The sequence below is a fragment of the Orcinus orca genome, chromosome 2, assembly GCF_937001465.1.
Source record: "Orcinus orca chromosome 2, mOrcOrc1.1, whole genome shotgun sequence".
NCBI lineage: Eukaryota > Metazoa > Chordata > Mammalia > Artiodactyla > Delphinidae > Orcinus > Orcinus orca.
The window spans coordinates 25,457,777-25,481,505 of record NC_064560.1 but is presented as its reverse complement, the minus strand read 5'-3'; the positions used below and the strand labels follow the sequence as shown (position 1 = coordinate 25,481,505).

At 46.3% G+C, this 23,729-nt stretch overlaps 1 protein-coding gene across 6 annotated transcripts in view; it reads left to right on the top strand.

Moving 5' to 3' along the window:
- Nucleotides 1–23,729, top strand: part of FBH1 (F-box DNA helicase 1) — a 47,572-nt gene that overhangs the window by 10,118 nt on the left and 13,725 nt on the right. For 3 of the 6 annotated variants that reach the window (XM_033409166.2, XM_033409167.2, XR_007475273.1), the window contains 18 exons: nucleotides 1,150–1,305; nucleotides 2,606–3,189; nucleotides 6,941–7,071; nucleotides 7,178–7,313; nucleotides 8,862–9,052; nucleotides 9,569–9,661; nucleotides 10,015–10,109; nucleotides 11,876–12,044; nucleotides 12,738–12,960; nucleotides 13,582–13,669; nucleotides 13,748–13,834; nucleotides 14,481–14,647; nucleotides 18,500–18,599; nucleotides 18,689–18,810; nucleotides 20,523–20,598; nucleotides 21,185–21,382; nucleotides 21,913–22,038; nucleotides 23,585–23,691. In XM_033409166.2, coding sequence (XP_033265057.1) covers nucleotides 1,150–1,305; nucleotides 2,606–3,189; nucleotides 6,941–7,071; nucleotides 7,178–7,313; nucleotides 8,862–9,052; nucleotides 9,569–9,661; nucleotides 10,015–10,109; nucleotides 11,876–12,044; nucleotides 12,738–12,960; nucleotides 13,582–13,669; nucleotides 13,748–13,834; nucleotides 14,481–14,647; nucleotides 18,500–18,599; nucleotides 18,689–18,810; nucleotides 20,523–20,598; nucleotides 21,185–21,382; nucleotides 21,913–22,038; nucleotides 23,585–23,691 — 2,849 coding nt within the window. Of the gene's footprint in view, nucleotides 1–4; nucleotides 204–1,149; nucleotides 1,306–2,605; nucleotides 3,190–6,940; nucleotides 7,072–7,177; nucleotides 7,314–8,861; nucleotides 9,053–9,568; nucleotides 9,662–10,014; nucleotides 10,110–11,875; nucleotides 12,045–12,737; nucleotides 12,961–13,581; nucleotides 13,670–13,747; nucleotides 13,835–14,480; nucleotides 14,648–18,499; nucleotides 18,600–18,688; nucleotides 18,811–20,522; nucleotides 20,599–21,184; nucleotides 21,383–21,872; nucleotides 22,039–23,584; nucleotides 23,692–23,729 lie in introns of those variants that run through there. The other 3 variants (XM_049705358.1, XM_004281690.4, XM_049705359.1) reach the window with 3 other exon arrangements.

The window sequence follows — 23,729 nt, the reverse complement described above, 5'->3', positions numbered from 1 at the left end:
TTTTTGCGGTATACGGGCCTCTCACTGTTGTGGCCTCTCCCATTGTGGAGCACAGGCTCCGGACGTGCAGGCTCAGCGGCCATGGCTCACGGGCCCAGCCGCTCTGCGGCATGTGGGATCTTCCCAGACCGGGGCACAAACCCGTGTCGCCTGCATCAGCAGCCGGACTCTCAACCGCTGCGCCACCAGGGAAGCCCTGGCAGGTGATTCTTAACCACTGCGCCACCAGGGAAGTCCTTAAAGGGTCACTTTAATTCTCTTGTATCTGTTCTTGTCCTCTCTTTTTTTTTAAGTGTGACTATTCTGTTTTACAGTAGTGTAACTGTTCTATTTAATGCCATAAGGAGGTAGTTAGATCTTACATGCAATAAAATGCAGAAATAGGAATGAAAAAATACCTGGCAGAAAAATGACTAATATAAACAAAAGTATTTCAATACTCTCGAGACAGAATTCTAGGCACAGTCACTGCTGTAGTGTTTTGCTGAGGGAGAATATGAAATTTCCTCCTCTGAAGATGCTGAAAAGTGGGCTCCATTCTCTTCTACTTGGGGGCTTTGCTCCTGTCCTATTACATCAGTGCCCGATGCTGAGATGCTCTCGGGGCCGAGAGGGGTGCATGGGGTGGGGTGGGGTGCATGGGGAGAGACATACAGCAGGGGTGGGAAATCTCCTGTGACTGTCCGCTTAGTGCCTTCTGCTTCTCAGACTTGGAAAAGCTGGTGTATACAGGGGACAATGCATGAGTATATTTTGAAAAGCTATAGCCAACTCTTAAAATATTTATGGTTATTATGATAGTATAAATGGCCTGGCTAAAGTCAAGGAAAAGTTGCCAGATCTCCATTTATCCATTAGTGGCAACTTCTTTTTGAATGAGCATTTCATGATCAGGGCTTCTACAAAGTGTGATAGGTGGAAAAGAAGGCTATTTTAGGATCTTATTTTAGGATTCTCAAATCCTAAGGAAGAGATGCAAAGAAACTATAAAATGACTGAAAGTTGATGGGAATATGGGGAAGAGGGAAAGGGCTGGCTGGGGTGGCCCACAGCCACTGTATTCCTGAAAATTAAGGTTAACTTGCTAGCTTGTAGAATTGGTGATAACTAACAAGTGTCCCATTTCTTCTGCCTGTTGATACAAAACAGTGAGACGGTTTAAGCGGAAGCATCTTACAGCCGTCGACTGCCAACATCTGGCTCGCAGTCACTTGGCCGTGACCCAGCCCTTCGGTCAAAGATGGACAAACAGAGACCCGAACCACGGTCTCTATCCTAGACCCAGAACCAAAAGAGGGACTAGAGGTATGTCTTTCCCCCAAATATCTTGCGTTTCAGAATCTGTAGTGTGTGTGGCCTTTGAGTATCTCCCGGTATTTGTAAATACTGCTACTGTGATCTTGTGGTTCTGTTGCAGTAGTTTGACACTTTTTCACTATTTCTGAGTTTTCTGTGAAAATTCCATCCTATCATAGTGGTTGGTAAAAGCCCCAGAAAAGCACGGCTGAATGAATTCCACTAGCTGGCTTAACTTTAACGTGGTAGGGAACACGTCCCAGCATGACCACGATACCATTCTGGAACCGTCGTGATTTCCTGACTCTTCAGCAGTCCTCTTTGTCCAATCCATCACTAGGTCCACCGTCTCACTCTTTTTCTCCCAAACGTCCCCTCACTCAGTGCTTTTACGGTAGATTGTGCCCTCAGTCACCTCGTACCTGGGCTGCTGCAATAACCCTCTCCTTGCCTTCAGACTTTATTTTTTCCATATCAGCTCGAATATCAAATAATGTTCCTGAGTACCATTTTCTGTCATGTCACTGCCACTCTCAAGAACCTCCAGTGTGGTATGTTCCCTGTTACTATGAGGGACTCAGGCTCAATCCCCTGACGTTATTACATGCAGGCTCTACTTCTGGCAGATTGTTTTCCTTATGACCCATTTAGTGCCAAGTGAATTCCCACTTTCATTAATACCTGTTTGTATAATCCAGATTGTCTTATTTCCCTGTGATATATCTCATTTCAGAATCCAACTCGGATCTCACTAGTCATCTTCAATTCTTGTGATGTGATTGTAGTCTCTGTTTCCCACTTTTTGGAACCACTGTAACCAATTGTATGAGGCAGTTTTAAACTCGGTGGTTATATAGTGTTTGATATTTTGTCTGTTTTGTGTGTATAAGTCAACTTCTCCTCTGTATTGTGAGTTCTTTACTGATAAAGACTTATCAGCATGTGTGTTTCAGCGTGAAGTCCTAGCACTGAGCAGGTGGTAGCTCTTCATAAATATTGGTGTAATTAACTCCACAATTAGAAAACATCAGAATTTAACCCTGGCCTATTGCAAGGTGTACTGTGGTCCTCACACCATCCAGACTGGTCTCTGTCCCTTTCCAAATGTGTATCTGACTGTATGATAGAGCCCGATAGAAATATTTTTTGGATTAATCTATTTATATAATCAGTTGACCAATAAAATACATCCTTGTCTCTTTCCTCTATTAAAATCGATAATTGAAAATTAGTTTGTCTTATTTGGGTCAACAAAGGGTCATCAGTCATTATTCACTTCTCGTTCACCTTGTTTGGGTTCTCTCTCCAGGTCGAGGATGCCTGGGATACAACCCTGAATTCTTCCTCGCTGGCCAGCAGCGGCGCACCAATGACATGGCCAAAAGCAATTCTGTGGGCCAGGACAGCTCTAAGGACTCGGAGGATGAGATGATTTTTGCTGCAGAAGGCCACTGCGCCCTGCCTCAGGGAGGTGATGGAGCAGTACGGCCACGCTCGTCAGGGAAGCGGTCTCGGTCCTTCGAGGACGAGAGGAATCAAGCCACAGGGACCAGTCAGTGGGATGGGGTTTCTAGGAAGACCCCACGGCATCATCTGTCCCTGTCGTGCAGACGGCCCAGGGAAGGCAGGCAGGAAGCAGAGGACGGTGTGTCGTGGTTCTCTGCGCAGCCGGGAGAATCCAGCCAGGAGGTGGAGGACATTGGTCCTGATCCTGTTCCTGACTCTTACTATGGGCTTCTTGGGACCTCGCCCTGCCAGGAACCCCAGAGCCACATCTGCAGCCTGCCCAGTGAGGTCCTGAGGCACATCTTTGCTTTCCTCCCCATGGAAGACCTCTACTGGAATCTGAGCTTGGTGTGCCACTTTTGGAGGGAGATAATCAGTGATCCACTGGTACGGAAAGCGCTTTTCGTTCTCTCGTGTTTTCTCTAAAAAGTCCATGGATTCGCTTCACTTAATGCATACTCCTGACAATGGCATTTCTTCAGAAATGTTGGTGTCCATTTTGCCTCCAGGATCAAATCCCAATCTCCTGGAGGCAACCGGGACCTTCTGTGTGTGTCCCACCTTATTATTCCAGGCTCATTGCTGACTTCATTCCAGTCCATTCCTGTATTCTGTCCACAACCAATGATGTTCTGCTTCCCAACTGTGGACTGCACAGTACTTCCCTTATGTTGGTCTAATCTGCACCCCACTTCCCCCAGCCAACCAAAAGGGCCCCTCATAGCTCTGTTGATGTCTTTCCTCTTCAAGACTGCACTCTTAGACTAACGCTTTCCCGTTCCATCCCATTGAAATCACTCACTCTCTTCCTTGTGCTATTATAGTGATTTATACCTCTGTTCAAGCTTATCATGTTCTGTTATGGTCTTAGAGAGCCTTCTTCCTCCCTGTAAATTATTAGCATATTGCTAGAGGGCTGGTTGTCCTGTTTGTTTTTGCATTCGGCACTGTCTCACGATGTTCTACATACAGTAGGTGATTAGTAAATGAGTGTTGCGTTTAGTCACAAGAGTACCTTTTGAAGATGACACAGGGGCAGCCCGTGATCTCAGAAAGGATTTCCTGATACCGTTATCCTGTGCCCTGCCCTTCCCTTTGTTGTGTCATTATACTTCCCAGGTTCAGGTCTCCAGTAAGCCTGAGGGCTGGGAGAATGTTCTCCTTAGCTTGTATGTCCCTTAGACCAGACATTGGGAAGAAACCAGAGGTAGAGAGTTTAATTTATTCTTCAAATGCATTGAAGTTTAAAACCTTGGAGATGGAGGGAAAGGTGGATATATCAAAACTTAGTACATTTCTCTTCCAAGCCCAAAAGATTTTGGAGGAAATTTCATATCGCTCTTGCTCCATTCTTTGCCTGGGGTCTTGTCTCCTACTTTCTAAGAAATATCTTTCTGTTTTTATTTGTGAACTCTGTTTTGGTTCAGTATTTCTACCCATTTAATTATCTCTCTGATGTGAACTGGGGATAGATGAGGTTTCACTCCATTCTGCTCGAGAAGATTTTGGGAAGATATCCCAGCTTATCCTTACCTCTTGATGTTTTTATCATCACCAGCAATGACTTGGTTATTTTCAGTGACCTTGTCACAGATGTCATTTTCTTTTTATTTCTTGTAGTGTCTTTGTCTGGCTTAGGTATAAGGTTATGCTGGCCTCAGAATAAGTCTGCAAGTGCTCCCTCCTCTTCAGTTTTTTTGAAGAGTTTGAGGGGGATTGATGTTAGTTCTTCTTTAAATGTTCAGTAGAATTTTTCAGTGAAGCAGTCTGGTCCTGGACTCTTAACTTTTTGGGAGGCTTTTGATTACCGATTCAGTCTCTTTACTAATTATTGGTCTGTTCAGATTTTCTATTTCTTCATCATTCAGTCTTTGTAGGTTGTGTGTTCCTAGGAATTTATCCATTTCTTCTACTATATCCAGTTGGTTGATATGCAGTTGGTCATAGTATTCTTATAAGTCTTGTTATTTCTGTGACATCAGTTGTAATGTTCTCCTCATTTCTGAGTTCAGTTATTTGAATCTTCTCTTTTTTCCAAAATATATCTAAGGGTTGTCGATTTTGTTGATCTTGTTAAAAAAAAAAACAACTCTTAGTTTTATTGTTTTTTTTTTTTTTTTTTTTTTGCGGTACCTGGGCCTCTCACTGTTGTGGCCTCTCCCGTGGCGGAGCACAGGCTCCGGACGCGCAGGCTCAGCAGCCATGGCTCACGGGCCTAGCTGCTCTGCGGCATGTGGGATCTTCCCGGACCAGGGCACAAACCCATGTCCCCTGCATCGGCAGGCGGACTCTCAATCACTGCGCCACCAGGGAAGCCCTTATTGGTTTTTTTTCCTATTTTTCTATTCTCTATTTCATTTATCTCTGCTCTTTAGTCTTTATTATTTCCTCCCTCCTGCTAGCTTTGGGTTTAGTTTGTTCTTTTTATAGTTCCTTTACATGTAAAGTTAGGTTGTTGATTTGTGATCTTCATTTTTTAAAAAATATTCTTAAAACATTATTTTATTTTTGGCTGTGTTGGGTCTTCATTGCTGCATGTGGGCTTTCTCTAGTTGCGGTGAGTGGGGACTACTCTTCGTTGTGGTGTGCGGGCTTCTCATTGTGGTGGCTTCTTTTGTTGCAGAGCATGGGCTGTAGGCATGTGGGCTCAGTAGTTGTGGCTTGTAGGCTCTAGAGCACAGGCTAAGTAGTTGTGACACATGGGCTTAGTTGCTCCGCGGCCTGTGGGATCTTCCTGGACCAGGGCTCAAACCTGTGTCCTCTGCATTGGCAGGCGGATTCTTAACCACTGCACCACCAGGGAAATCCAGACCTTTCTTCTTTAATGTAAGTTTTTATAACTATCAACTTAACTTTTAGCCCTGCTTGCACTTCATTCCATACGTTTTGATATGCTGTGTTTTTGTTTTCGTTTGTCTCAAGGTATTTTCTAATTTCTTTGTGATTTCCTTTTTGACCCATTGGTTGTTTTAAGTGTGTTGTTTAATTTCCACATATTTGTGGGTTTTCCAGTTTTCTTTCTGCTACTGATTTCTAGTTTCTATAGTGATTGAAAAACATACTTTCTATAATTTCAGTCTTTTAAAATATGTTAAGACACTTGTTTTGTGTTCTTGTACGTGATCTTTCCTGGAGAATGTTCTATGTATACTTGAGAAGATTGTATATTCTACTGTTGCTGGATGGAGTGTTCAGTATATGCCTTTTTGGTCCAGTGTTGTTTGTTCTATCCATTCTTGAAAGTGGAGTATAGAAGTCTCCTGTTATTATGTTGCTGTTTTTCTCTTCAATTCTGTCAGTGTTTCCTTCCTAGATTTAGGAGCTCTGATATTTGGTACATGCATATTTATAATTGTTATATTTTCTTGGTGAATTGACCCTTTTATCATCAAGTAATATTCTTTGTCTCTTCTAATAATTTTTTTTAAGTTATTTATTCGGTTGCATCAGGTCTTCATCGAGGCACGCAGGATCTTCATTGCAGCGCTTGCTGTGGCGCGCGGGGTCTTTGTTGTGGCACGCGGGCTTCTCTCTAGTTGTGCTGTGCAGGTTTTCTCTTCTCTAGTTGTGGCGTGGGCTCCAGGGCACGTGGGCTCTGTAGTTTGCAGCATGCAGGCTCTAGTTGAGGTGCGTGAGCTCAGTAGTTGTGGCACGTGGGCTTAGTTGCCCTGCGGCATGTGGGATCTTAGTTCCCCGGCCAGGGATCGAACCTGTGTCCCCTGCCTTGGAAGGCGGATTCTTCACCACTGGACTACCAAGGAAGTCCCTCTTCTAATAACTTTTGACTTAAAGTCTATTTTGTCTAATCTTAGTATAGCCACAACTCTCATGTTATTTAATCCTTGCTGAAGCTCTGAGCCATTAGTGTCCCAACAGGGACAGGGCACTATTTCAGATAGGGAAATTGAAGCACTGGCTTTTCCCAGATTCTGTAAAAAGTTATGTAGGAACCCAAACCAAGAGCCCCCCCTTCTCCTAGTTTCCAACTAAAATTTGTATAATGTTTCTACCCTATTTGCCCAGCTTTTGAATTGTAGACTGTGATTGTTTTTCAAGCAGTTATCTATATGTTTGTGGCCTGATCAGTTCTCTAATAGCCATTGCCTGCATGTTGTTTTGGATTTTTTAAACTGTCTAGTTCATTCCTTGGAAAAAGCTGTATCACCGATACCTGATGAATGAAGAGCAAGCTGTCAGCAAAGTGGATGGCATCCTCTCGAGCTATGGCATAGAGAAGGAGTCAGACCTGTGTGTGCTGAACCTCATCCGGTGAGTCCCCGTTTCCTGGGAGGAAGTCAGTTTCCAAAGTCCTTTCCCAGAAATCAGCACTTACTGGATCACCTTTCCCATGGACGCTGCTGTGAATGTCTTACAGCTACACAGCCACCACTAAGTGCTCCCCGAGTGTGGACCCTGGACGGGCGTTGTGGAGTCTGAGGGATCACCTCCTCCTCCCCGAGGCAGAGGCCTGCGTGCGCCAACACCTCCCCGATCTCTACGCTGCCCCTGCCGTACGTGAAGAGGCTGCAGGGAGGGGAGGGCTGGGGAGGTGACACCTTTTCTCTTTGGAAGAAAGTGTATTGGTGATCAAGTTTGGTTGAAGGTTATTTTAGATTTATTTTCAAAAATCTTCCTTCAGCCTTTGCTTTGAAGCCTTAATCTTGTCATTGGTCCCATAGAGAAATAAAAGGCTACATTGTTATAGATTCTTTAATTTGGAAGGAATTTTAAAAAGTATTTCATCCAATTTCCCATTCTGTTGAGCGGTTCCAACAGAGGATGGTCATCTAGCCTCTACACACTTTGATTAGTAAGGGCTTCTTTACAAGGCAGCCCATTGTATTGTTGACACCTTGGGTTATTTGAAAGAACCAGAGAAAAGAAGGATTTTGTACTGATGCACAGTGAGTTAATGAGAAGCTGGAAATAGTCTCCAGTTTCCTTTGTCTTGTGGCTTCTCATCTGGATAGCGATTCTTCTTAAATTTTGTTTTGGAAGCCACATGCAACCTCAGCCTCATTCTGCAGCCAGTCGAGGGTTGGAAATCCAGCCATGTGCATTTCTCTGTCCATCTTTAGTGAAGTGATTGTCGATGGAGTGAGATTTGTTTCCCAGTATGGTTGTAGTGAAAGGTGTGTGGAACTTTGCTTTTGTGGATGCATTTTTAACAGGGAGGCTTGCAGTAAAGTTAAGAATGATAGTTATATACTTATATGTCTATTATTATTAGTTTTATTTTTATTTGGTTGTGCTGGGTCTTAGTTGCGGCAGGCGGGCTCCTTAGTTGCGGCTTGCCGGCTCCTTAGTTGTGGCTTGCGAACTCTTAGTTGAGGCCTGCATGTGGGATCTAGTTCCTTGATCAGGGATCGAACCCAGGCCCCCTGCATTGGGAGCGTGGAGTCTTGATCACTGAGCCACCAGGGAAGTCCCTATATGTCTGTTATTGATATTTCCATGTTAGTGAACATTTTCTTAGACATTAATAAATGGAGCATACTGTGTCCATAATAATAAATTTTCAATAATTTAATATTTAGTTAACTTAATATTTAATAAGTATTACTAATAATATAAATACTAAATTAACATCTTAATGCCATTGAATTGTCAGTCTTGATTTCCCCCTAAAGACCGCTATCTTCTTTTGTATCCCCCAGTTTTTGTGCCTCCCACATGGGCACCCATTTAATAGTGAGCTTGTTTGAGTTGAGTGTCTGGACCTCAGAGCTCACACTGACCTGGTGCGGGTGGGGTGGGCTGGTGAGGAGGTGGGAGGATCACGTCTGTGCAGCGTCTTGTGTTAAGTACTTTATAAATGTTATTTAATCAAAGAAAACTTAAGAACTCAAACCCAAAAATGATGAGAAAGAAGGAATCCAGGGTAAAAGGAGACATGCCTGGTGTTTCCCAAATGTCATTCAGGAAGTTTGCGCTCCGTTTAGATGGTCTGAGGAAGGTACACGAACCCCAAACCTGGCTTTCTTCACCGGCTGTCCCATGTGATTCTTACCGGTTGTGTTTTGGGTCTCGTCTCCTGTCCTGTCCACCTCCCTCCTCAGGGTGTCAACGTGTGGGCCTTGGTGGCGGCCATCATCCTCCTGTCCAGCAGCGTCAATGACATCCAGCAGCTGCTCTTCTGCCTCCGGCGGCCCAGCTCCACAGTGACCATGCCAGACATCACTGAGACTCTGTACTGCATTGCCGTGTTGCTCTACGCCATGAGGGAGAAAGGGATCAACATCAGCAATCGGTAACTGGCCCCCGCCCTGCCCCGCCCCCGCCCTGCCCCTTCCCCGCGTTACCGCTGGGCGAGCCCCACCACCCACTGCTCCGCCAGGTTCTCCGTGAGGTTTGAGTGCAGTGATGCAGGCAGGCGGGTTCTGTGAACGTGAGGTGCCGTGGGGTCGTACACCATCCCCAAGATAGTGTTTACCTACAGGGCTGTTGAGCCTGGAGTGGACGGAGCCTTCTGTGTTCATACGTGGCTACATTTTGTTCCCCAAAGAGCACATCCTGGTCTGTCTCCTTTGCCTCTGCCCATCGCAGCCAGGCAGAACCGTGCTCTCCAAATATTTACCTCCAACAGTGCAGGTAAATATAGCTCAGCTCTAGGTATATTTAAACCCTTTTCTTCCCTTTTTTTCATAAAATGGTGGTACATATTTTATTTTTAGCAATGATTAGGAGTCTAAAAAACATCTGAGGAAAAATAAGATACAGGTCGTGACTGAATTTGAAAATCTCTAATCTGCTTTTTTCCTGTTAGGATTCACTACAACATTTTCTATTGCCTGTATCTTCAGGAGAATTCCTGTGCTCAGGCCACAGAAGTCAAAGAGGAACCATCGGTCTGGCCAGGGTATGTCTGTAAGGGGGTGTGTGTGTGGACGTCTTTGATTCCTGACTCTCGTACTTGAAGAGGAAAAGGTGTTTTGTTTTAACCACTTTATTGAGTTATAATTTACATTACATAAAATTCACCCATTTTAATTGTATAATTCAATAATTTTTAGTAGATTTACTGAGTGTGCAACTAACATCATAACCTAGTTTTAGAACAATTTAATCACCCTAAGGGGGGGCGGCCCTCCCCTTTTTTCTGGTTAAATTTTATTCGTCCCATTTGGTTTCCTGTTTCATTTTTGACAGTCCATCACCTGATCGTTTCAATTCCTTATTCTTTTCCTGATTTCTCTTCTGTAATGATTATAGCAAGAAAACAACCATCCAGCTGACACATGAACAACAGCTGATCCTAAGCCATAAGATGGAACCTCTCCAGGTGGTAAAAATTATGGCATTTGCAGGTAAGGGGGCTGCCATTCCTGGAATGCCTCTTACCACCTTACCCACCACCTGCCAGAATATCTTTACCTTAATCTATTATTGAACTGCTGCAATTAAATCATCTAAAAAGCAGTTGCCAAGGAATAAGTGCTTTTTCTTACCACTGCAGGGGGGCATCCACACTGGGCTTCCTGGTGAACGAATGGCCATAGGAGTTTGTTTGTGGGGTAGATGCCACTGGGATTGATCCAGCCTATTATGTATCATCATATCTGCTCAGACACTGATTGCTTATGGGGCGGTAGGTCATGTGAATCCCTTGTTCAGACAGTGTCAGGAGCTCCTTGATTTCTATAGGGTGAAGTCTGGAAGGGCCTCCTACCTTTTGGTTCTGACATACATTATTCAGTCAGCTAATTGTGCTTCCTGGCTCTTAAAGTACTTGGTTGCTCTTTGAACCTTTGCTCATACTATTTTCTCTACCTGGAATGCCTTCCCGCTTCTTTTCTGCCTAAATATCCTACTAAAAACAACAGCCACTTTATCAAATGTCTGCCCTGTGCTAATCCTAACATTCTGTGAGGTTGGTTTATTTATTTATTTTTTGGCTGCACTGCGTGGCATGCAGGATCCTAATTCCCCAGGGATTGAACCCATGCCCTCTGCGGTGGAAGTGTGGATGGCCAGGGAATTTCTGGTTCATTTTATGTATGAGGTTTTAAAGCTCAGGGAAATTAAAATGATGTGGTCCAGATTAAATGAGCAAATACGTGGTGGAGGTAGAATTCAAAGCTGTATCTATTTCTCTCCAGAAACGTGCCTTTTCGCCTACCCTCCCCGTCCCCTACTTCCTCTATCTCTCTGCCATCTGACGTTGACCCCCGTCACTTCTGTGTCTTCTTGGTGGAGGCTTCCTCAGCCCTTTGAACCCTCCGTGATTCTGAACTCTCACTGTGACTAATCTGTATTAACTGTTTGGTGCCTGATTACATAGGAAGAATAGCCAACACACACCTTCTATAAACACCTCCACACTATGTCATTGATCTGTTGATCTTCAAACAGCCCTGGTAGGTAGGAAAGGAGGTGCTATTTTTCTTCTTCCATAGGCGAGATTTTCTTTTTTGTTTCCAGATCCATATTCTTTTTCACTCTACTGTGTTATCATTATTCTCTTTTTTTTTTGTTCCAATTGTTCCAACTGTGTTGGTGTTTTATTCCCAACTAGATTGTAATGCAGGAAGCTTGCTTTGTGTTTGTGACATGCCTAGTGTAGGGCTGAATATGCAGTAGGTGCTCAGGAAATACTTGTTCAGTGGGTGACAGTTGACTAACTGAATAACTGAATGAAAGGCGGGGAGGAGGGGCAGATAGGATAGTTCAGAACAGGTTGGAAGGATCCTTGAATCTCATTTTCATGCTCTTGCTATCGAAGCATGAATGGTGCCTAGGCCAGCATAGCTACCGTTTATGAGTTCCTCTGCTGGGTACCTGGGTAATTATCCTGCACACCCTATGAGGTCAGTGTTACCCACACAGGCTGAGGAGCAGACTGAAGTGGCCCCTTTAGAGCTGCAGGGTCTGCTACCTCAACCCAGGTGGCTCTGTCTTGAGTCTGCTGCTCCCTTCACAGCACTGTTTTTAGTTTTCATCAGTACTGGAGAACTTGCCACTGTCTGGTCCCAGACAAGCGGGGAGATAGGCATGGGTGGGACCCGATTATAGCATCTGTGGGAACCGTTATTCCTGGTCAGAGGGTCACCTCCCTTGCTCTTGGCTTCCTCAGGTACTGGGAAGACCTCCACCCTGGTCAAGTACGCTGAGAAGTGGTCTGAGAGCAGGTTTCTGTACGTGACCTTCAACAAGAGCATCGCCAAGCAGGCCGAGCTCGTCTTCCCCAGCAATGTCATCTGCAAGACCTTCCACTCCATGGCCTACGGGCACATCGGGCGCAAGTGAGCATCATGGTGCCACTGTTGCCATTACGTCCAGTTACTGCTCTCACGTTGCAGTCAGTACACCACAGTGACTCGGAGAAAACTTAGTGCTTTATCTTCACTTACAGGCAGGGAATATGGCCATAGATTGAGTAATTTTTACTTCACCCCATAGAGATATATTGCTACTGAGGGAAGCTTAACACTGTCTCACTGAGGGAGGCATTTTCATGTCTCGAACTGAGGCACAGAAGGTCAGAGTGACTTGCCTAAAGTTCAGGGCATCACCAGTCTGGTTGACCCATTCAGGCTTTCCTCAGAAGCTGGAGGGGAGAAGATGGGGCTGAGGGGCACTTGTTCCAGGCACCCAGGCCTCTGAGCCATGTCCCCTTGGACGAGAAAGCTTCAGGGAGCTTCGAGGGTCCCCCCCTGGGGCCTCCTGGAGTCTGGTCCACACCTTGGAACAGTGATATCTGCTGTGAGCCACTTCGTCTCCTGGGTTATTAGATGTGAATTCTGGAAAGCGTAACGGAGCCCTTTCCAATCCTACGAGGACCTCACTCAGCTCCTCAGGCTTTTTTTTGTCACCTGTATGTGCCACTTTCAGTGACCTGGTGGTGTCATTGGAGAGAAGGGGGCAGACCTGGGGGAGACACTAAATCGCGAGTTGCCACAAAAGCCAACCCGGTGCCTTTGGGACGTGCATTGCAGGTACCAATTGAAGAAGAAGTTGAATCTCTTCAAGTTAACCCCCTTCATGGTCAACTCTGTCCTTGCTGAAGGGAAGGGTGGCTTCATAAGGGCCAAGCTAGTATGTAAGACTCTGGAAAACTTCTTTGCCTCGGCTGACGACGAGCTGACGATTGACCACGTGCCCATCTGGTGTAAGAACAGCCAGGGACAGAGAGTCATGGTCGAGCAGAGCGAGAAGCTGGTGAGTGTCTCAGTCCCTTTGGAGTTAGGGCTCGGGAGGAACAAGGGCTCAACACGGTGCCAGCTTGTACTGGTCTTTGATGTCTTTAGAGCTGCTGGCAGGAGGTAGAGGTGGGGGGAGACCCTAGGCCAGTTGTGCTGGCTGCAAAGTATACAGGGTTTTCTGTGAAGAGCACTCATCTTGCTTAGTCCTCAGCCTGGTCCTCCATTTCACAGATGGGGCTCCTGCCCAGGGTTTATAAGAGCTCGTCGTGGGGTCTGCTGGTCCAGGGTCTAAAGATGTGATTCTCTTTTCTAATTTTTATCAAGTCTTTTCAGTCATTGACCACACTTTTTATGAATTAACTGTCGGTCATAAATCTAGAGGAATCATCCAGCCTTTCTTGGTTCATCAGATGCTGTGCTCCCTGAGCGATGCTCTACCTCTGGGTGTGGTCCAGCCCCTGGCTTTTGCCCATCTGGGCGCCTGACGTTGACATGAGGCCGTCGTGGAGCCGGGGGAGGCCAGGGGGTGGCTGCCGTTCACCGTGAGCTGGGACCTTTGCTTTGACCCCTGCACATGGACATGAACTCCTGATTTCAGGGTCATGACCTTCACATCACCGTGTCACTTGCTTTCTAGAACGGTGTCCTCGAAGCGAGCCGACTTTGGGACAACATGCGGAAGCTGGGCGAGTGCAAGGAGGAGGCTTACCATATGACGCACGACGGTACGCACGCGCCCAGTCCTGAGCCCCGCCGTGGACCCGCCTCATTCCGATTTCTGACTCTTCTGCCCCTTCTTGTAGGCTACTTGAAACTCTGGCAGCTCAGCAAGCCTCTGCTGGCCTCTTTTGACGCCATCTTTGTGGACGAGGCCCAGGACTGTACCCCAGGTGATAAACCATTCAGGACACCAGTAGTCCCAAACACATAGCAACAGTGTTGTGAATGTGTAAGAGGACACGTGTGTGCATAAGTCGATGATTCTTGTCTGTCATGAGGAGGAGCGCGTGACGCTTAGTCATTCAGAAACCCTTTGCTGTCTGACTGTGGATTTCAGCACTTGTCTCTCCACCCCCACCCCTCACCCAAAGGAGACTTAATTTTCTCTAAATGTTTTGCTTGCATTATTCTTAAAATATTGGCTGAGCCTAGGTCACCACATGATTGGGTTGAGACTCATGTGGAGGGGGAAAAGGTAGTCAATTTAGAGTGAACAATTTGTGTTGTGTATTTTTCCAGTGGCTGATAGAAAATAGTGTGACTTGGTCATTTTGGGGCCTTAAATTATAATATCAGAGAAGATAACTTGCGTCATTTTATATTTGCCTATGTGGTTTCTTATACTCATATGGAGTAAAAATAATCTGCATTCATAGGGTTAGAAGCTGTTTCTTTTGTTTGTTATAAAATCATTTCTTTGGACTGAGTGCACCTATGCTGGAGGGAAAGATAACTGTTGTCCAGTGTGCAAGCGTTTTCATCCTTTTCTGTCTTAAGTTTGGTTTCTTTTTGCTCCGTGGGTTGGTGTCGCTTCAGAGCCCTTACTTTCCATCTTCTTGGTCGCAGCGATCATGAACATAGTTCTGTCTCAGCCATGTGGGAAAATCTTCGTGGGGGACCCACACCAACAGATCTATACCTTCCGAGGTGCAGTCAACGCTCTGTTCACAGTCCCTCACACGCACGTCTTCTATCTCACACAGGTAAGCGCTGTCTTTTCTTCCCAGTCCCCAGACGCGTATATACACGCAAGCCTTGTGGCTCCCCACCCTGGTTCTCCAGTGTTGACTACATGCCAGGCCCCGTGTAAGGCTTTTCATGAGGCTCACTGTGTGTAGCAAATCCGTGCCTCTAAGCAGTGGCTCTCCGTGGTTCTCAGGGGGTCTGCAAAGTCAAAACTGTTTTCATAATAGTTATCTGCCTCTTGCACTATGTTGACATTTGCACTGATGATGCAAAGTCAGTGGTGAGACTGTGGCTGAGAATCTCGGCTTTGGCACCAGCCGGTCCTAGCAGTTGCCTTATTCTTCACTGCAAGGCACTGAGTCAAAAAAGAAAGTAGGCAGTTCACTAAGAACATATTTTGTTTTTAAGAGTACTATTTTTTTTAATATTTATATTTATTTATTATCTTCATTGTAGCACACAGGATCTTCTGGTTGCAGCATGCAAACTCTTAGTTGTGGCATGCATATGGGATCTAGTTCCCTGACCAGGGATCGAACCTGGGCCCCCTGCATTGGGGGCGCAGAGTCTTACCCACTGGACCACCAGGGAAGTCCCTACTAAGAACATCCTTGATGGCACAGGAAAAATGATTAATTTCATTACTGTAGACCCTTGAGTCCGTCTCTCTCACAGTCTGTGTGATGAAATGGGAAGTAGGATGAAGTCCTTCTGCCCCTGCAGTGTGCTGCTGTCTGACCAGGAGCACTTTTGTGATTGTGTTGTGAGCTCCACCGCTGCTTCTTTCGTTTGTGCTTGAACAAGCAGCTGACAGACCAATTCTGGTTATTCAGACTTGGGGATTTGGCATTTTCTCAAAAACGCATGCTATGAGCTGTGACTTTAAGGAAAACAGCTGACATATGTATTGCCGAAGATAAACTTGCTTTCAAGTGAAATCCAGATTTTGGAAACCTTGTTTCCAGCATGAGCATGGCAACTCCTGGGGCCTTGATTATCTGGAAAAGCTGTTACATGTTCCTCCCCTTTTCAGCACTCATCTTTGTGAGGCTGTCACACCAGGCTGGATGCAGATAGCTCTGAGATTCGGCTGTCTTAAGCTGGGCACTAAAAACATTTGCAAAAATGTAAAAACAGTGCCACTCTTCTCTCTAACTTATGTTTTGGAAAATACCATTTAAAAATTTTTTTTAAAATTTTTTGGCTGCGTCGGGTCTTGTTGCTGCGCGCGGGCTTTCTCTAGTTGCGGTGAGTGGGGGCTACTCTTTGTTGCGGTGTGCAGGCTTCTCATTGCGGTGGCTTCTCTTGTTGTGGAGCACGGGCTCTAGGCATGCGGGCTTCAGTAGTTGCAGCATGAGGGCTCAGTAGTTGCGGCGTGTGGGCTCTAGGGCACCGCCGTGGGCTCAGTAGTTGTGGCTCTCAGGCTCTAGAGTGCAGGCTCAGTAGTTGTGGCGCATGGGCTTAGTTGCTCCATGGCATGTGGATCTTCCCGGACCAGGGCTCGAACCCGTGTCCCCTGCATTGACAGGTGGATTCTGAACCACTGTGCCACCAGGGAAGTCCTGAAAAATACCATTTTAAAAATATGTTCTGTATGTTATCATGTAATGGGGTTATTGTTATATTGAAATGCACTAAAGTTGCTAATGTGGTAATTGTAGGTAGGTACAACTCATGTAAATGATAAGCATCTTTGGGTGCTCACTAATTTTTTAAAGTATGAGGAGTCCTGAGACTAAAAGGTGTGAAAACCACTGCTTTTAAGAACCTCACTTCTAGTAAGAGGATGTGAGACTGCCAGCGAAAGTGCCAGCGTCATCTAAACTGTGTTCTGTTCTTTTCTAGGAGGCCCTGTAGCCCACTCAGTGACCTTATTTCCTGGAGTTTCCCTTGTTTGCTGTAGTGACTTAGGGTGGCGTCAACCCAGAGGAATTTTTTTTAATAGACGTTTTTTAGTTTCAGATATATAGAAGAGTTGAGAAGATAGTATGGAAAGTTCTTACACATCCTACATTCAGTTTCCTTTATTATTCACGTCTTATATTCGTGTGGTACATTTGCTACAGTTAATGAACTACCGTGGATACATTATTATAAACTAAAGTCCATCGTTTATTCAGATTTCCTTGGTTTTTTACCAAATGTCCTTTTTCTATTCCAGGATCTTATTCAGGTGACCCTATCTGCATTCAGTTGTCAAGTCTTCTTAGGCTCCTATTGGCTGTGCTCTGTGGTTTCTCACGCTTGTCTTTTTTTTGGACCTTGAAGAGGACTGGTTAGGTGTTCTGTCGGATACCCCTCTGTTGGTGTTTGTCTGGTGGTTGCACTGATGTTTTGGGAGGAAGGCCTTGGAAGAAAAATTGCCATTTTCATTACAAGGTATTGGGGGCCCGTACTGTCAACATGGTTTATTTATTTATTTATTTATTTGAAAAATATTTATTTATTTATTTGGTTGCACTGGGTCTTAGTTACGGCAGGCGGGCTCCTTAGTTGTGGCATGTGAACTCTCAGTTGGGGCATGCATGTGGGATCTAGTTCCCCAACCAGGGATCGAACCTGGGCCCCCTGCCTTGGGAGTGTGTAGTCTTACCCACTGCGCCACCAGGGAAGGCCCCCTTCAACATGATTTATAACTGATGATGTTGTCTTGGTCCCCTGGCTGAAGTGGTGCTTGGCAGTTGCCTTCACCGTGAAGTGACTCCCCCCGCCACCCCTCCACACTGTGTGCCTTGGAAGGAAGTCACTGCCCTCAGTGCTCACTCGGGAACAAGAGTTGGAGTGTCTACATAGATTATTTGGAATTCTTCTGCAAAGGAGATTTTGTGTCTTCTCTTCCATTTATTTATTCATTTATTTATTTGTGTCAATATGGACTCGTGGATCTTTATAATTTGAGTTATGGCTCACTTAGAATAGTTCTATAGCAACAAAGTACTGTTTGTTGAAAGTCTTGCTTTCCTTAGGCTGTGTTATTGATATTCACCAAAGTACATAATACTTCATTACCTTAAGTTATAAGTGAATGGAAAAAGGCAATAAATACCACGAGTTTGGGCAAGAATGGTGTCTTTCCAGCTACAGTGGTCAAGGGATTAGTGTGTTGGGCTGCGTTTTGAAGTTACTGCCATGCAGCACGGCAGGGGGAGGGCAGGGAACGCTCAGGAAATGGTGATTAGTCCCGTGGCCGGTTATGTAGAGTTTGAATCGATGTTGAGGGAGCCTCAGGGGGCAGGGAGAGACCCCCTTCCTCCCTTAATTTTCTGTATAATATACGCTTCTTTGTTAGAGGCAGTTTGGAAAGAATGGTAGATTTGCTTAAAAGAAAAGTTTGCTGCTGGTCTCGGGGAACGAAGGGGCTTAAGGCTGTCCAGGCTGCAGGAGTCCTGAAAGTCCACACGTCACCTTTTCTTCGTAGAGTGCTCGTCCTTTTTGTGGCGAGGCACGGGGCTTGATGAACACATGAGGGAAAGATTCAAGTGGCAGAGGGAAAGAGGCCAAGTTGGGGAGGCATGAGGTAGGGGTCTCTGAGCTGCGCTGGGAGCAGTGGTAAGAAAACGACTGTAGAAAACATGGTGGAAGATTGTCAAGGTTTGGATTTGGGGGCAAGAGATAAAGAAAAGCAGGTAACTCTCAGGTTTCAAGATAGAAAATGCTATTCTGAAAACTTAGAATGGTGATTCTTTGCTTGCCAAGCTCCTGTTCTGTGTAAGTCAGTTTACAGTAGGGAATTTCCAAGTACCCATTCCAGGTCGGGCAAGTCAGAGATGCTCAGTGGGGTTTGGTGAGGCCAGGCCTTGGCGGTGGTAGCAATGTGCTCACGTTCTTCAGGAGGTGTTAACTCCTTTCATTGTGTTGTTCTCCCACAGAGTTTTAGGTTTGGTGTGGAAATTGCCTATGTGGGAGCTACAATCTTGGATGTCTGCAAGCGAGTAAGAAAAAAGACTTTGGTTGGAGGCAACCATCAGAGTAAGGCTTTCAGTTACATGTATTTGTTACACAGATTAGCTTCCCTCTTTATCTGGATTTGCTCTAGAGTTTGTGCTCTCTCCCAAAAGGTGGCATTCGAGGTGACACGAAGGGGCAGGTGGCCCTGCTGTCCCGGACCAACGCCAACGTGTTTGATGAGGCCGTCCGGGTGACGGAAGGAGAAGTGCCTGCCCGGATCCACCTGATAGGGGTAGGAGTGCGTTTCTGTTCTCTGCTTTCGCCCGGAAACATTGCCGACACACAGAGCCATTGAAAACGGCCCACATGTCCAGGCTTACTCTGCACACAGGCATTTGGGTTTGTGACTGTTCCCGAGCCTGCGCTGTGAAGTCCTTCCCCCTGGCCATTCTGGTCCAGCGAGTCCTGTAAAGTCTGGCCCAGCAAGGACTGTGGACCTTTTCCTCCGATATTAAAAAAAAAAAAAAGAATGCCCTTCTAACCTGTGTGCATGCGGGGCTGCCAGCTGCCTGTGAGTGTCCTGAGGTGTGATGATCAGTCGTGTAAGACAAGCGAGGTGAGGGCACAGCTGGGAGGTGCCCGGGGCTCCAGATGCAGAGTGGACACTGGTTCTAGCTCTGCTTCTTCACTAACTGTGTGTGGCTTGTGGCAGGCGACTCAGCCCCTCTGTCTCTGACACAGTGACACTGCCTGTTTCACAGGGAAGCTAGGAGGGTTGAGTGACATGTGTACGGCGTTTTTAACTCTTGGAAGCAAGAGTTTTATGTCTAAGAGACATTCACCCGTTCATGTATGAAAAAAATATTTTCTAGGGCCTACTATGTGTAGACCCTCAGTACATACAGTAAGTGAATCAAAATAAAAAATTTCTGATGCTCCTTTTTTTAATTTATAAAGATTATGTAACCAAGTTACAGAAGTTTTGGAAATTAAAAGGAAAAAAATCACCCTTAATCTCAGTGTTTTATGTAAAAATTCTCATTTTTGCTAATTATTTATGTCTTTGGCCTTATAGTTGTGTATTTTTACACAATTGCATTTAGAGTGTACAAAAAAGAGTATGTGTTTTTTACTCCACCCACGAGCATATTTTCTCCCATGTTGCTATTTGAGTGACTTTACAATACTTTCTCAGTGGATGTAGCATAGTTTAGCCATCTTTGTTATTGTAAGGAAATGGTACTGTTGGAGCATCTTCCACGCCAGGCAGGATGTGAGCTTGTCCTCTCCCCTGTCTCACTCCCACATGTGTCATCCCGCTTGATCACTTCTGGTTACGTTATAATCTGTACTGTCTTATTTTGGTCTCAGTTTGATGTTAATGTTTTATGTGTCCCTTCCCCAAATGATCTAAACCCTTGGAGTGTGGAGCCTTTGTCCTGGGCCCCAGTCAGCGCTCAGTACACGCTTCCCAGTAGAGGTGGGCTGAACTGGGAGGGTCAGGCCCTCTCCTCCAGGAGCTGACCTTTTAACAGATCCAGTACCTGTAGACAGTCTAGTTCTTTCCTCAGAAGGAACAGCGGCGAGTGTTTGTGCTCCACACTCAGTATTCAGGTCTCATCTGTCTTCTTTGCTGCAGCTGTTTTATATTCGTGGAAGGTAGATGATTTAAATTGCCTTCTTTGACATGAAAGCAACATGCAGCTAGTTCTTGCCTTTTTTTTAAACATAGGAGAAGTCTGAGGGAGCAGCCAGAGCTTAGCACTGGGTCATCCCGAGTTTGCAGGCTGCATTGTAACCTCTGCTTTTGTGCGTAATGAAGGTTCCCACTCGATGTCTTTATGCTTTGGGTGCAATTTGAGATCTGTTTCCAAAAAAAGCGTCTCATTTCAAAATCCCACCTCTACATTTGCTTTACTTTGTCCTGTTAACAACAGTAACAAAAATAAAACAAAATTAAAAACAACAAAACACCAAAAAATTCCCACCGAAAAACTTTTTCAGGGGATTAAATCATTTGGATTGGACAGAATCATTGATATTTGGACGCTTCTTCAGCCGGAGGAAGAACGGAAGAGACGTGAGTGTCCTCCTTGCTGCGTGGGGTGGACGCAGGCACACAGTGGCGGGGTGGAGGAGGGCGGGCAGGTTCTGAGTCAGTTCCCGTTTGCTCTGGAGGAGCCAGTGTGGCTTCTTCTCATCAGCGGTGGGATGCCAGAGACCTCCTGTTTTCAGAGGCACCGATGGCTCTTTCCAGACCCTTTTCTCAGGAGTCTAAGTTTCTCTGTCACGCTGGCCCCTAGGCCGTCTTCCCCACCATCTTTCTGTCTGCCCGGGTGACCTCACACACCGAGACTTCTGCATGGGCCCCATGTGATCCTTTCTAATTTTCTGTAGCGCTTTCGTTTTTTCATTACTGCACAATTTCGAATCCCTGAGAAGCAGACAAGGATGTCAGCAGGGCTCTTGACCCTGAGTTTGGAGCTGGAGGGGCTATGGCACAGGTCACTGCGCTGACTTGCCCAGGCACCCACGGCAGGTTAGTGATGCCGTCGAGCCTGGACCTGGGTCTCCAGCTCTGAGACCATTCGTTTATCATGTGGTCAGTGAGGAGTGCACGTCGGTGCAGCCTGTGTCACCTTGACCCCTACGCCTGTTCCCTCTAGGAAACCTCGTCATTAAAGACAGGTTCATCAGAAGGTGGATGCACAGAGAGGGCTTCAGTGGCTTCAAGCGGTATGTGACTGCGGCCGAGGACAAGGAGCTGGAAGCCAAGATTGCGGTCGTGGAGAAGTACAACATCCGGATTCCAGAGCTGGTGGAAAGGATAGAGAGATGCCACATAGAGGACTTGGACTTTGCAGGTGAGGGACACGGGGGCTCTTCACTTCCCCCTGGGGGCGGGGGCAGCCCACCTCTGGTGCCTCTTGCCAGCGTGGACATCATGGGTGACTAGGGGCGGCTGTGTCAGTGGAACAAGGCTGCTGTTCTCCTGTGGCCCCTTTATTTCTGTTCTACTTCCAGCCCGTAGAAGGGGCTCCCGAGTCCCATCTCTGCTACCGGCTGACCCTTGGCAAACCCCCAGCCTCTTCTGGGCCTCTGTCCCCTCGTGCGTAGGAAGCAGGCGGTGGGCAGCCGCCATGAGCTCTGGACTGGAACTCGGCCGTGTTCGCAACACCTGCAACGAATTTCTACTTTCCCCTCGTCTTTTTTTTGTCTCTCCCTTTTTTATTCTGACTGAGGTTTCCTCTTTCCCCCTTTTTCTGCAGAGCCGCACCCAGGCAAGAAAACGTAATTAGCATTTTGGGAGTGGTGGGAAGTGTAAGCTTTTCACCTCTTTCCTTTCTTTCCCAGTCACCCCCTCATCTGCCCGTCCGCTGTGTTTCTGTTCCAGAGTACATCTTGGGCACTGTGCACAAGGCCAAAGGCCTGGAGTTTGACACTGTGCATGTCCTAGATGATTTCGTGAAAGTGCCTTGTGCTAGGCACAACCTCGCTCAGCTGCCCCACTTCAGAGTCGGTAAGGAGACCGCTGACGCCTCACTGCAGGGCTGCCTTGCTTTTTCTTGCACGGTGTGGCTCCTTGGAAGGATCCTTCTAGAACAAGAAAATCCTCCTGCTCCTAAATTTGTTGTTTTTAGACTGTGTGTTTAGAAAAACTGAGCCTCCAGGGTCCACCTCCCTCAGGGCTGCTCGGAGGGCAGCTGTGTTTATTGCATCCTGTTTAACCTGCACCGGCTCTTCAGCTGTGGGTTTTTCCCCATCAGACAGAAGCTCTAAAACAGTTTACCTGCTCGCCAAGGTGTTTTTCTTTAATTAATTCTCCTTTTTATTAAAGAGGCCCGAAAATCATACAAGGCATTAGTGTAAGCACTCTATCATTTGTCTGCTTTTGTATCAGTTGATACTCAAGGCTACCTGTTAAACTCTAAGCATCTAAGCATCAGTGCTGTTTTTTTTTTGTTTTTTTTTTTTTTTTTTTTTTTGTGGTACGTGGGCCTCTCACTGTTGTGGCCTCTCCCGTTGCGGAGCACAGGCTCCGGACGCGCAGGCTCAGCGGCCATGGCTCACGGGCCCAGCCGCTCCGCGGCATGTGCGATCTTCCCGGACCAGGGCATGAACCCGTGTCCCCTGCATTGGCAGGCGGACTCTCAACCACTTGCGCCACCAGGGAAGCCCAGTGTTGTTGTTTTGGTTTTAAGTCTTATAATAAAACCATTTGAAGTTTTCCCACAAACAGACAAACAAAAGCTCTCTGTTAGTCATGGAGTCAAAATGTGGGTGTTCTGTGCCCCTAGTCTGTTAGAGTTTTGTTTCTTTTCGGAGTTGGTGTTTGTAGGAAAATTTTGCTTATAAAGCCAGCAAATCCTGAGGGTTTTTTGGGGCGATGGGGAGTAGTAAACTTTTTTTTTTGGCTGTGTTGGGTCTTCGTTGCTGCACGCGCGCTTTGCACATGGGCTTTCTCTAGTTGCGGTGAGCAGGGGCTGCTCTTTGTTGTGGTGCATGGGCTTCTCATTGCAGTGGCTTCTCTTGTTGCGGAGCACGGGCTCTAGGCGCACAGGCTTCAGTAGTTGCAGCACGTGGGCTCAGTAATTGCGGCACAGGCTCTAGGGCGTGTGGGCTTCAGTAGTTGCAGCACGTGGGCTCAGTAGTTGCGGCATGTGAGTCCTAGAGCACGTGGGCTTCAGTAGTTGAGGCATGTGGGCTCAGTAGTTGTGGCGCGGGCTCTAGGATGCATGGACTTCAGTAGTTGTGCATGGGTTCAGTAATTGTGGCTTGTGGGCTCTCGAGCACAGGCTCAGTAGTTGTGGTGCATGGGCTTCAGTAGTTATGGCTTTCAGGCTCTTGAGCTCAGGTTCAGTAGGTGTGGCGCATGGGCTTAGTTGCTCCACGGCATGTGGGATCTTCCCAGACCAGGGATCAAACCCGTGTCCCCTGCATTGGCAGGCAGATTCTTAACCACTGCGCCACCAGGGAAGACCCGAATAGTAAACGTTTAGATAAGAATATAAATTTCTGTAAGCAGGCTTCTGTGTTGATATTTTTTTCCCCTTTGCTTTCTTCAGAGTCATTTTCTGAGGACGAGTGGAATTTACTGTATGTAGCAGTAACTCGCGCCAGGAAGCGTCTCATCATGACCAGGTCACTGGAGAACATCTTGACTTTGGCTGGGGTAAGAGGACAGCACGAGTTAATTTAACAACGTCCGGA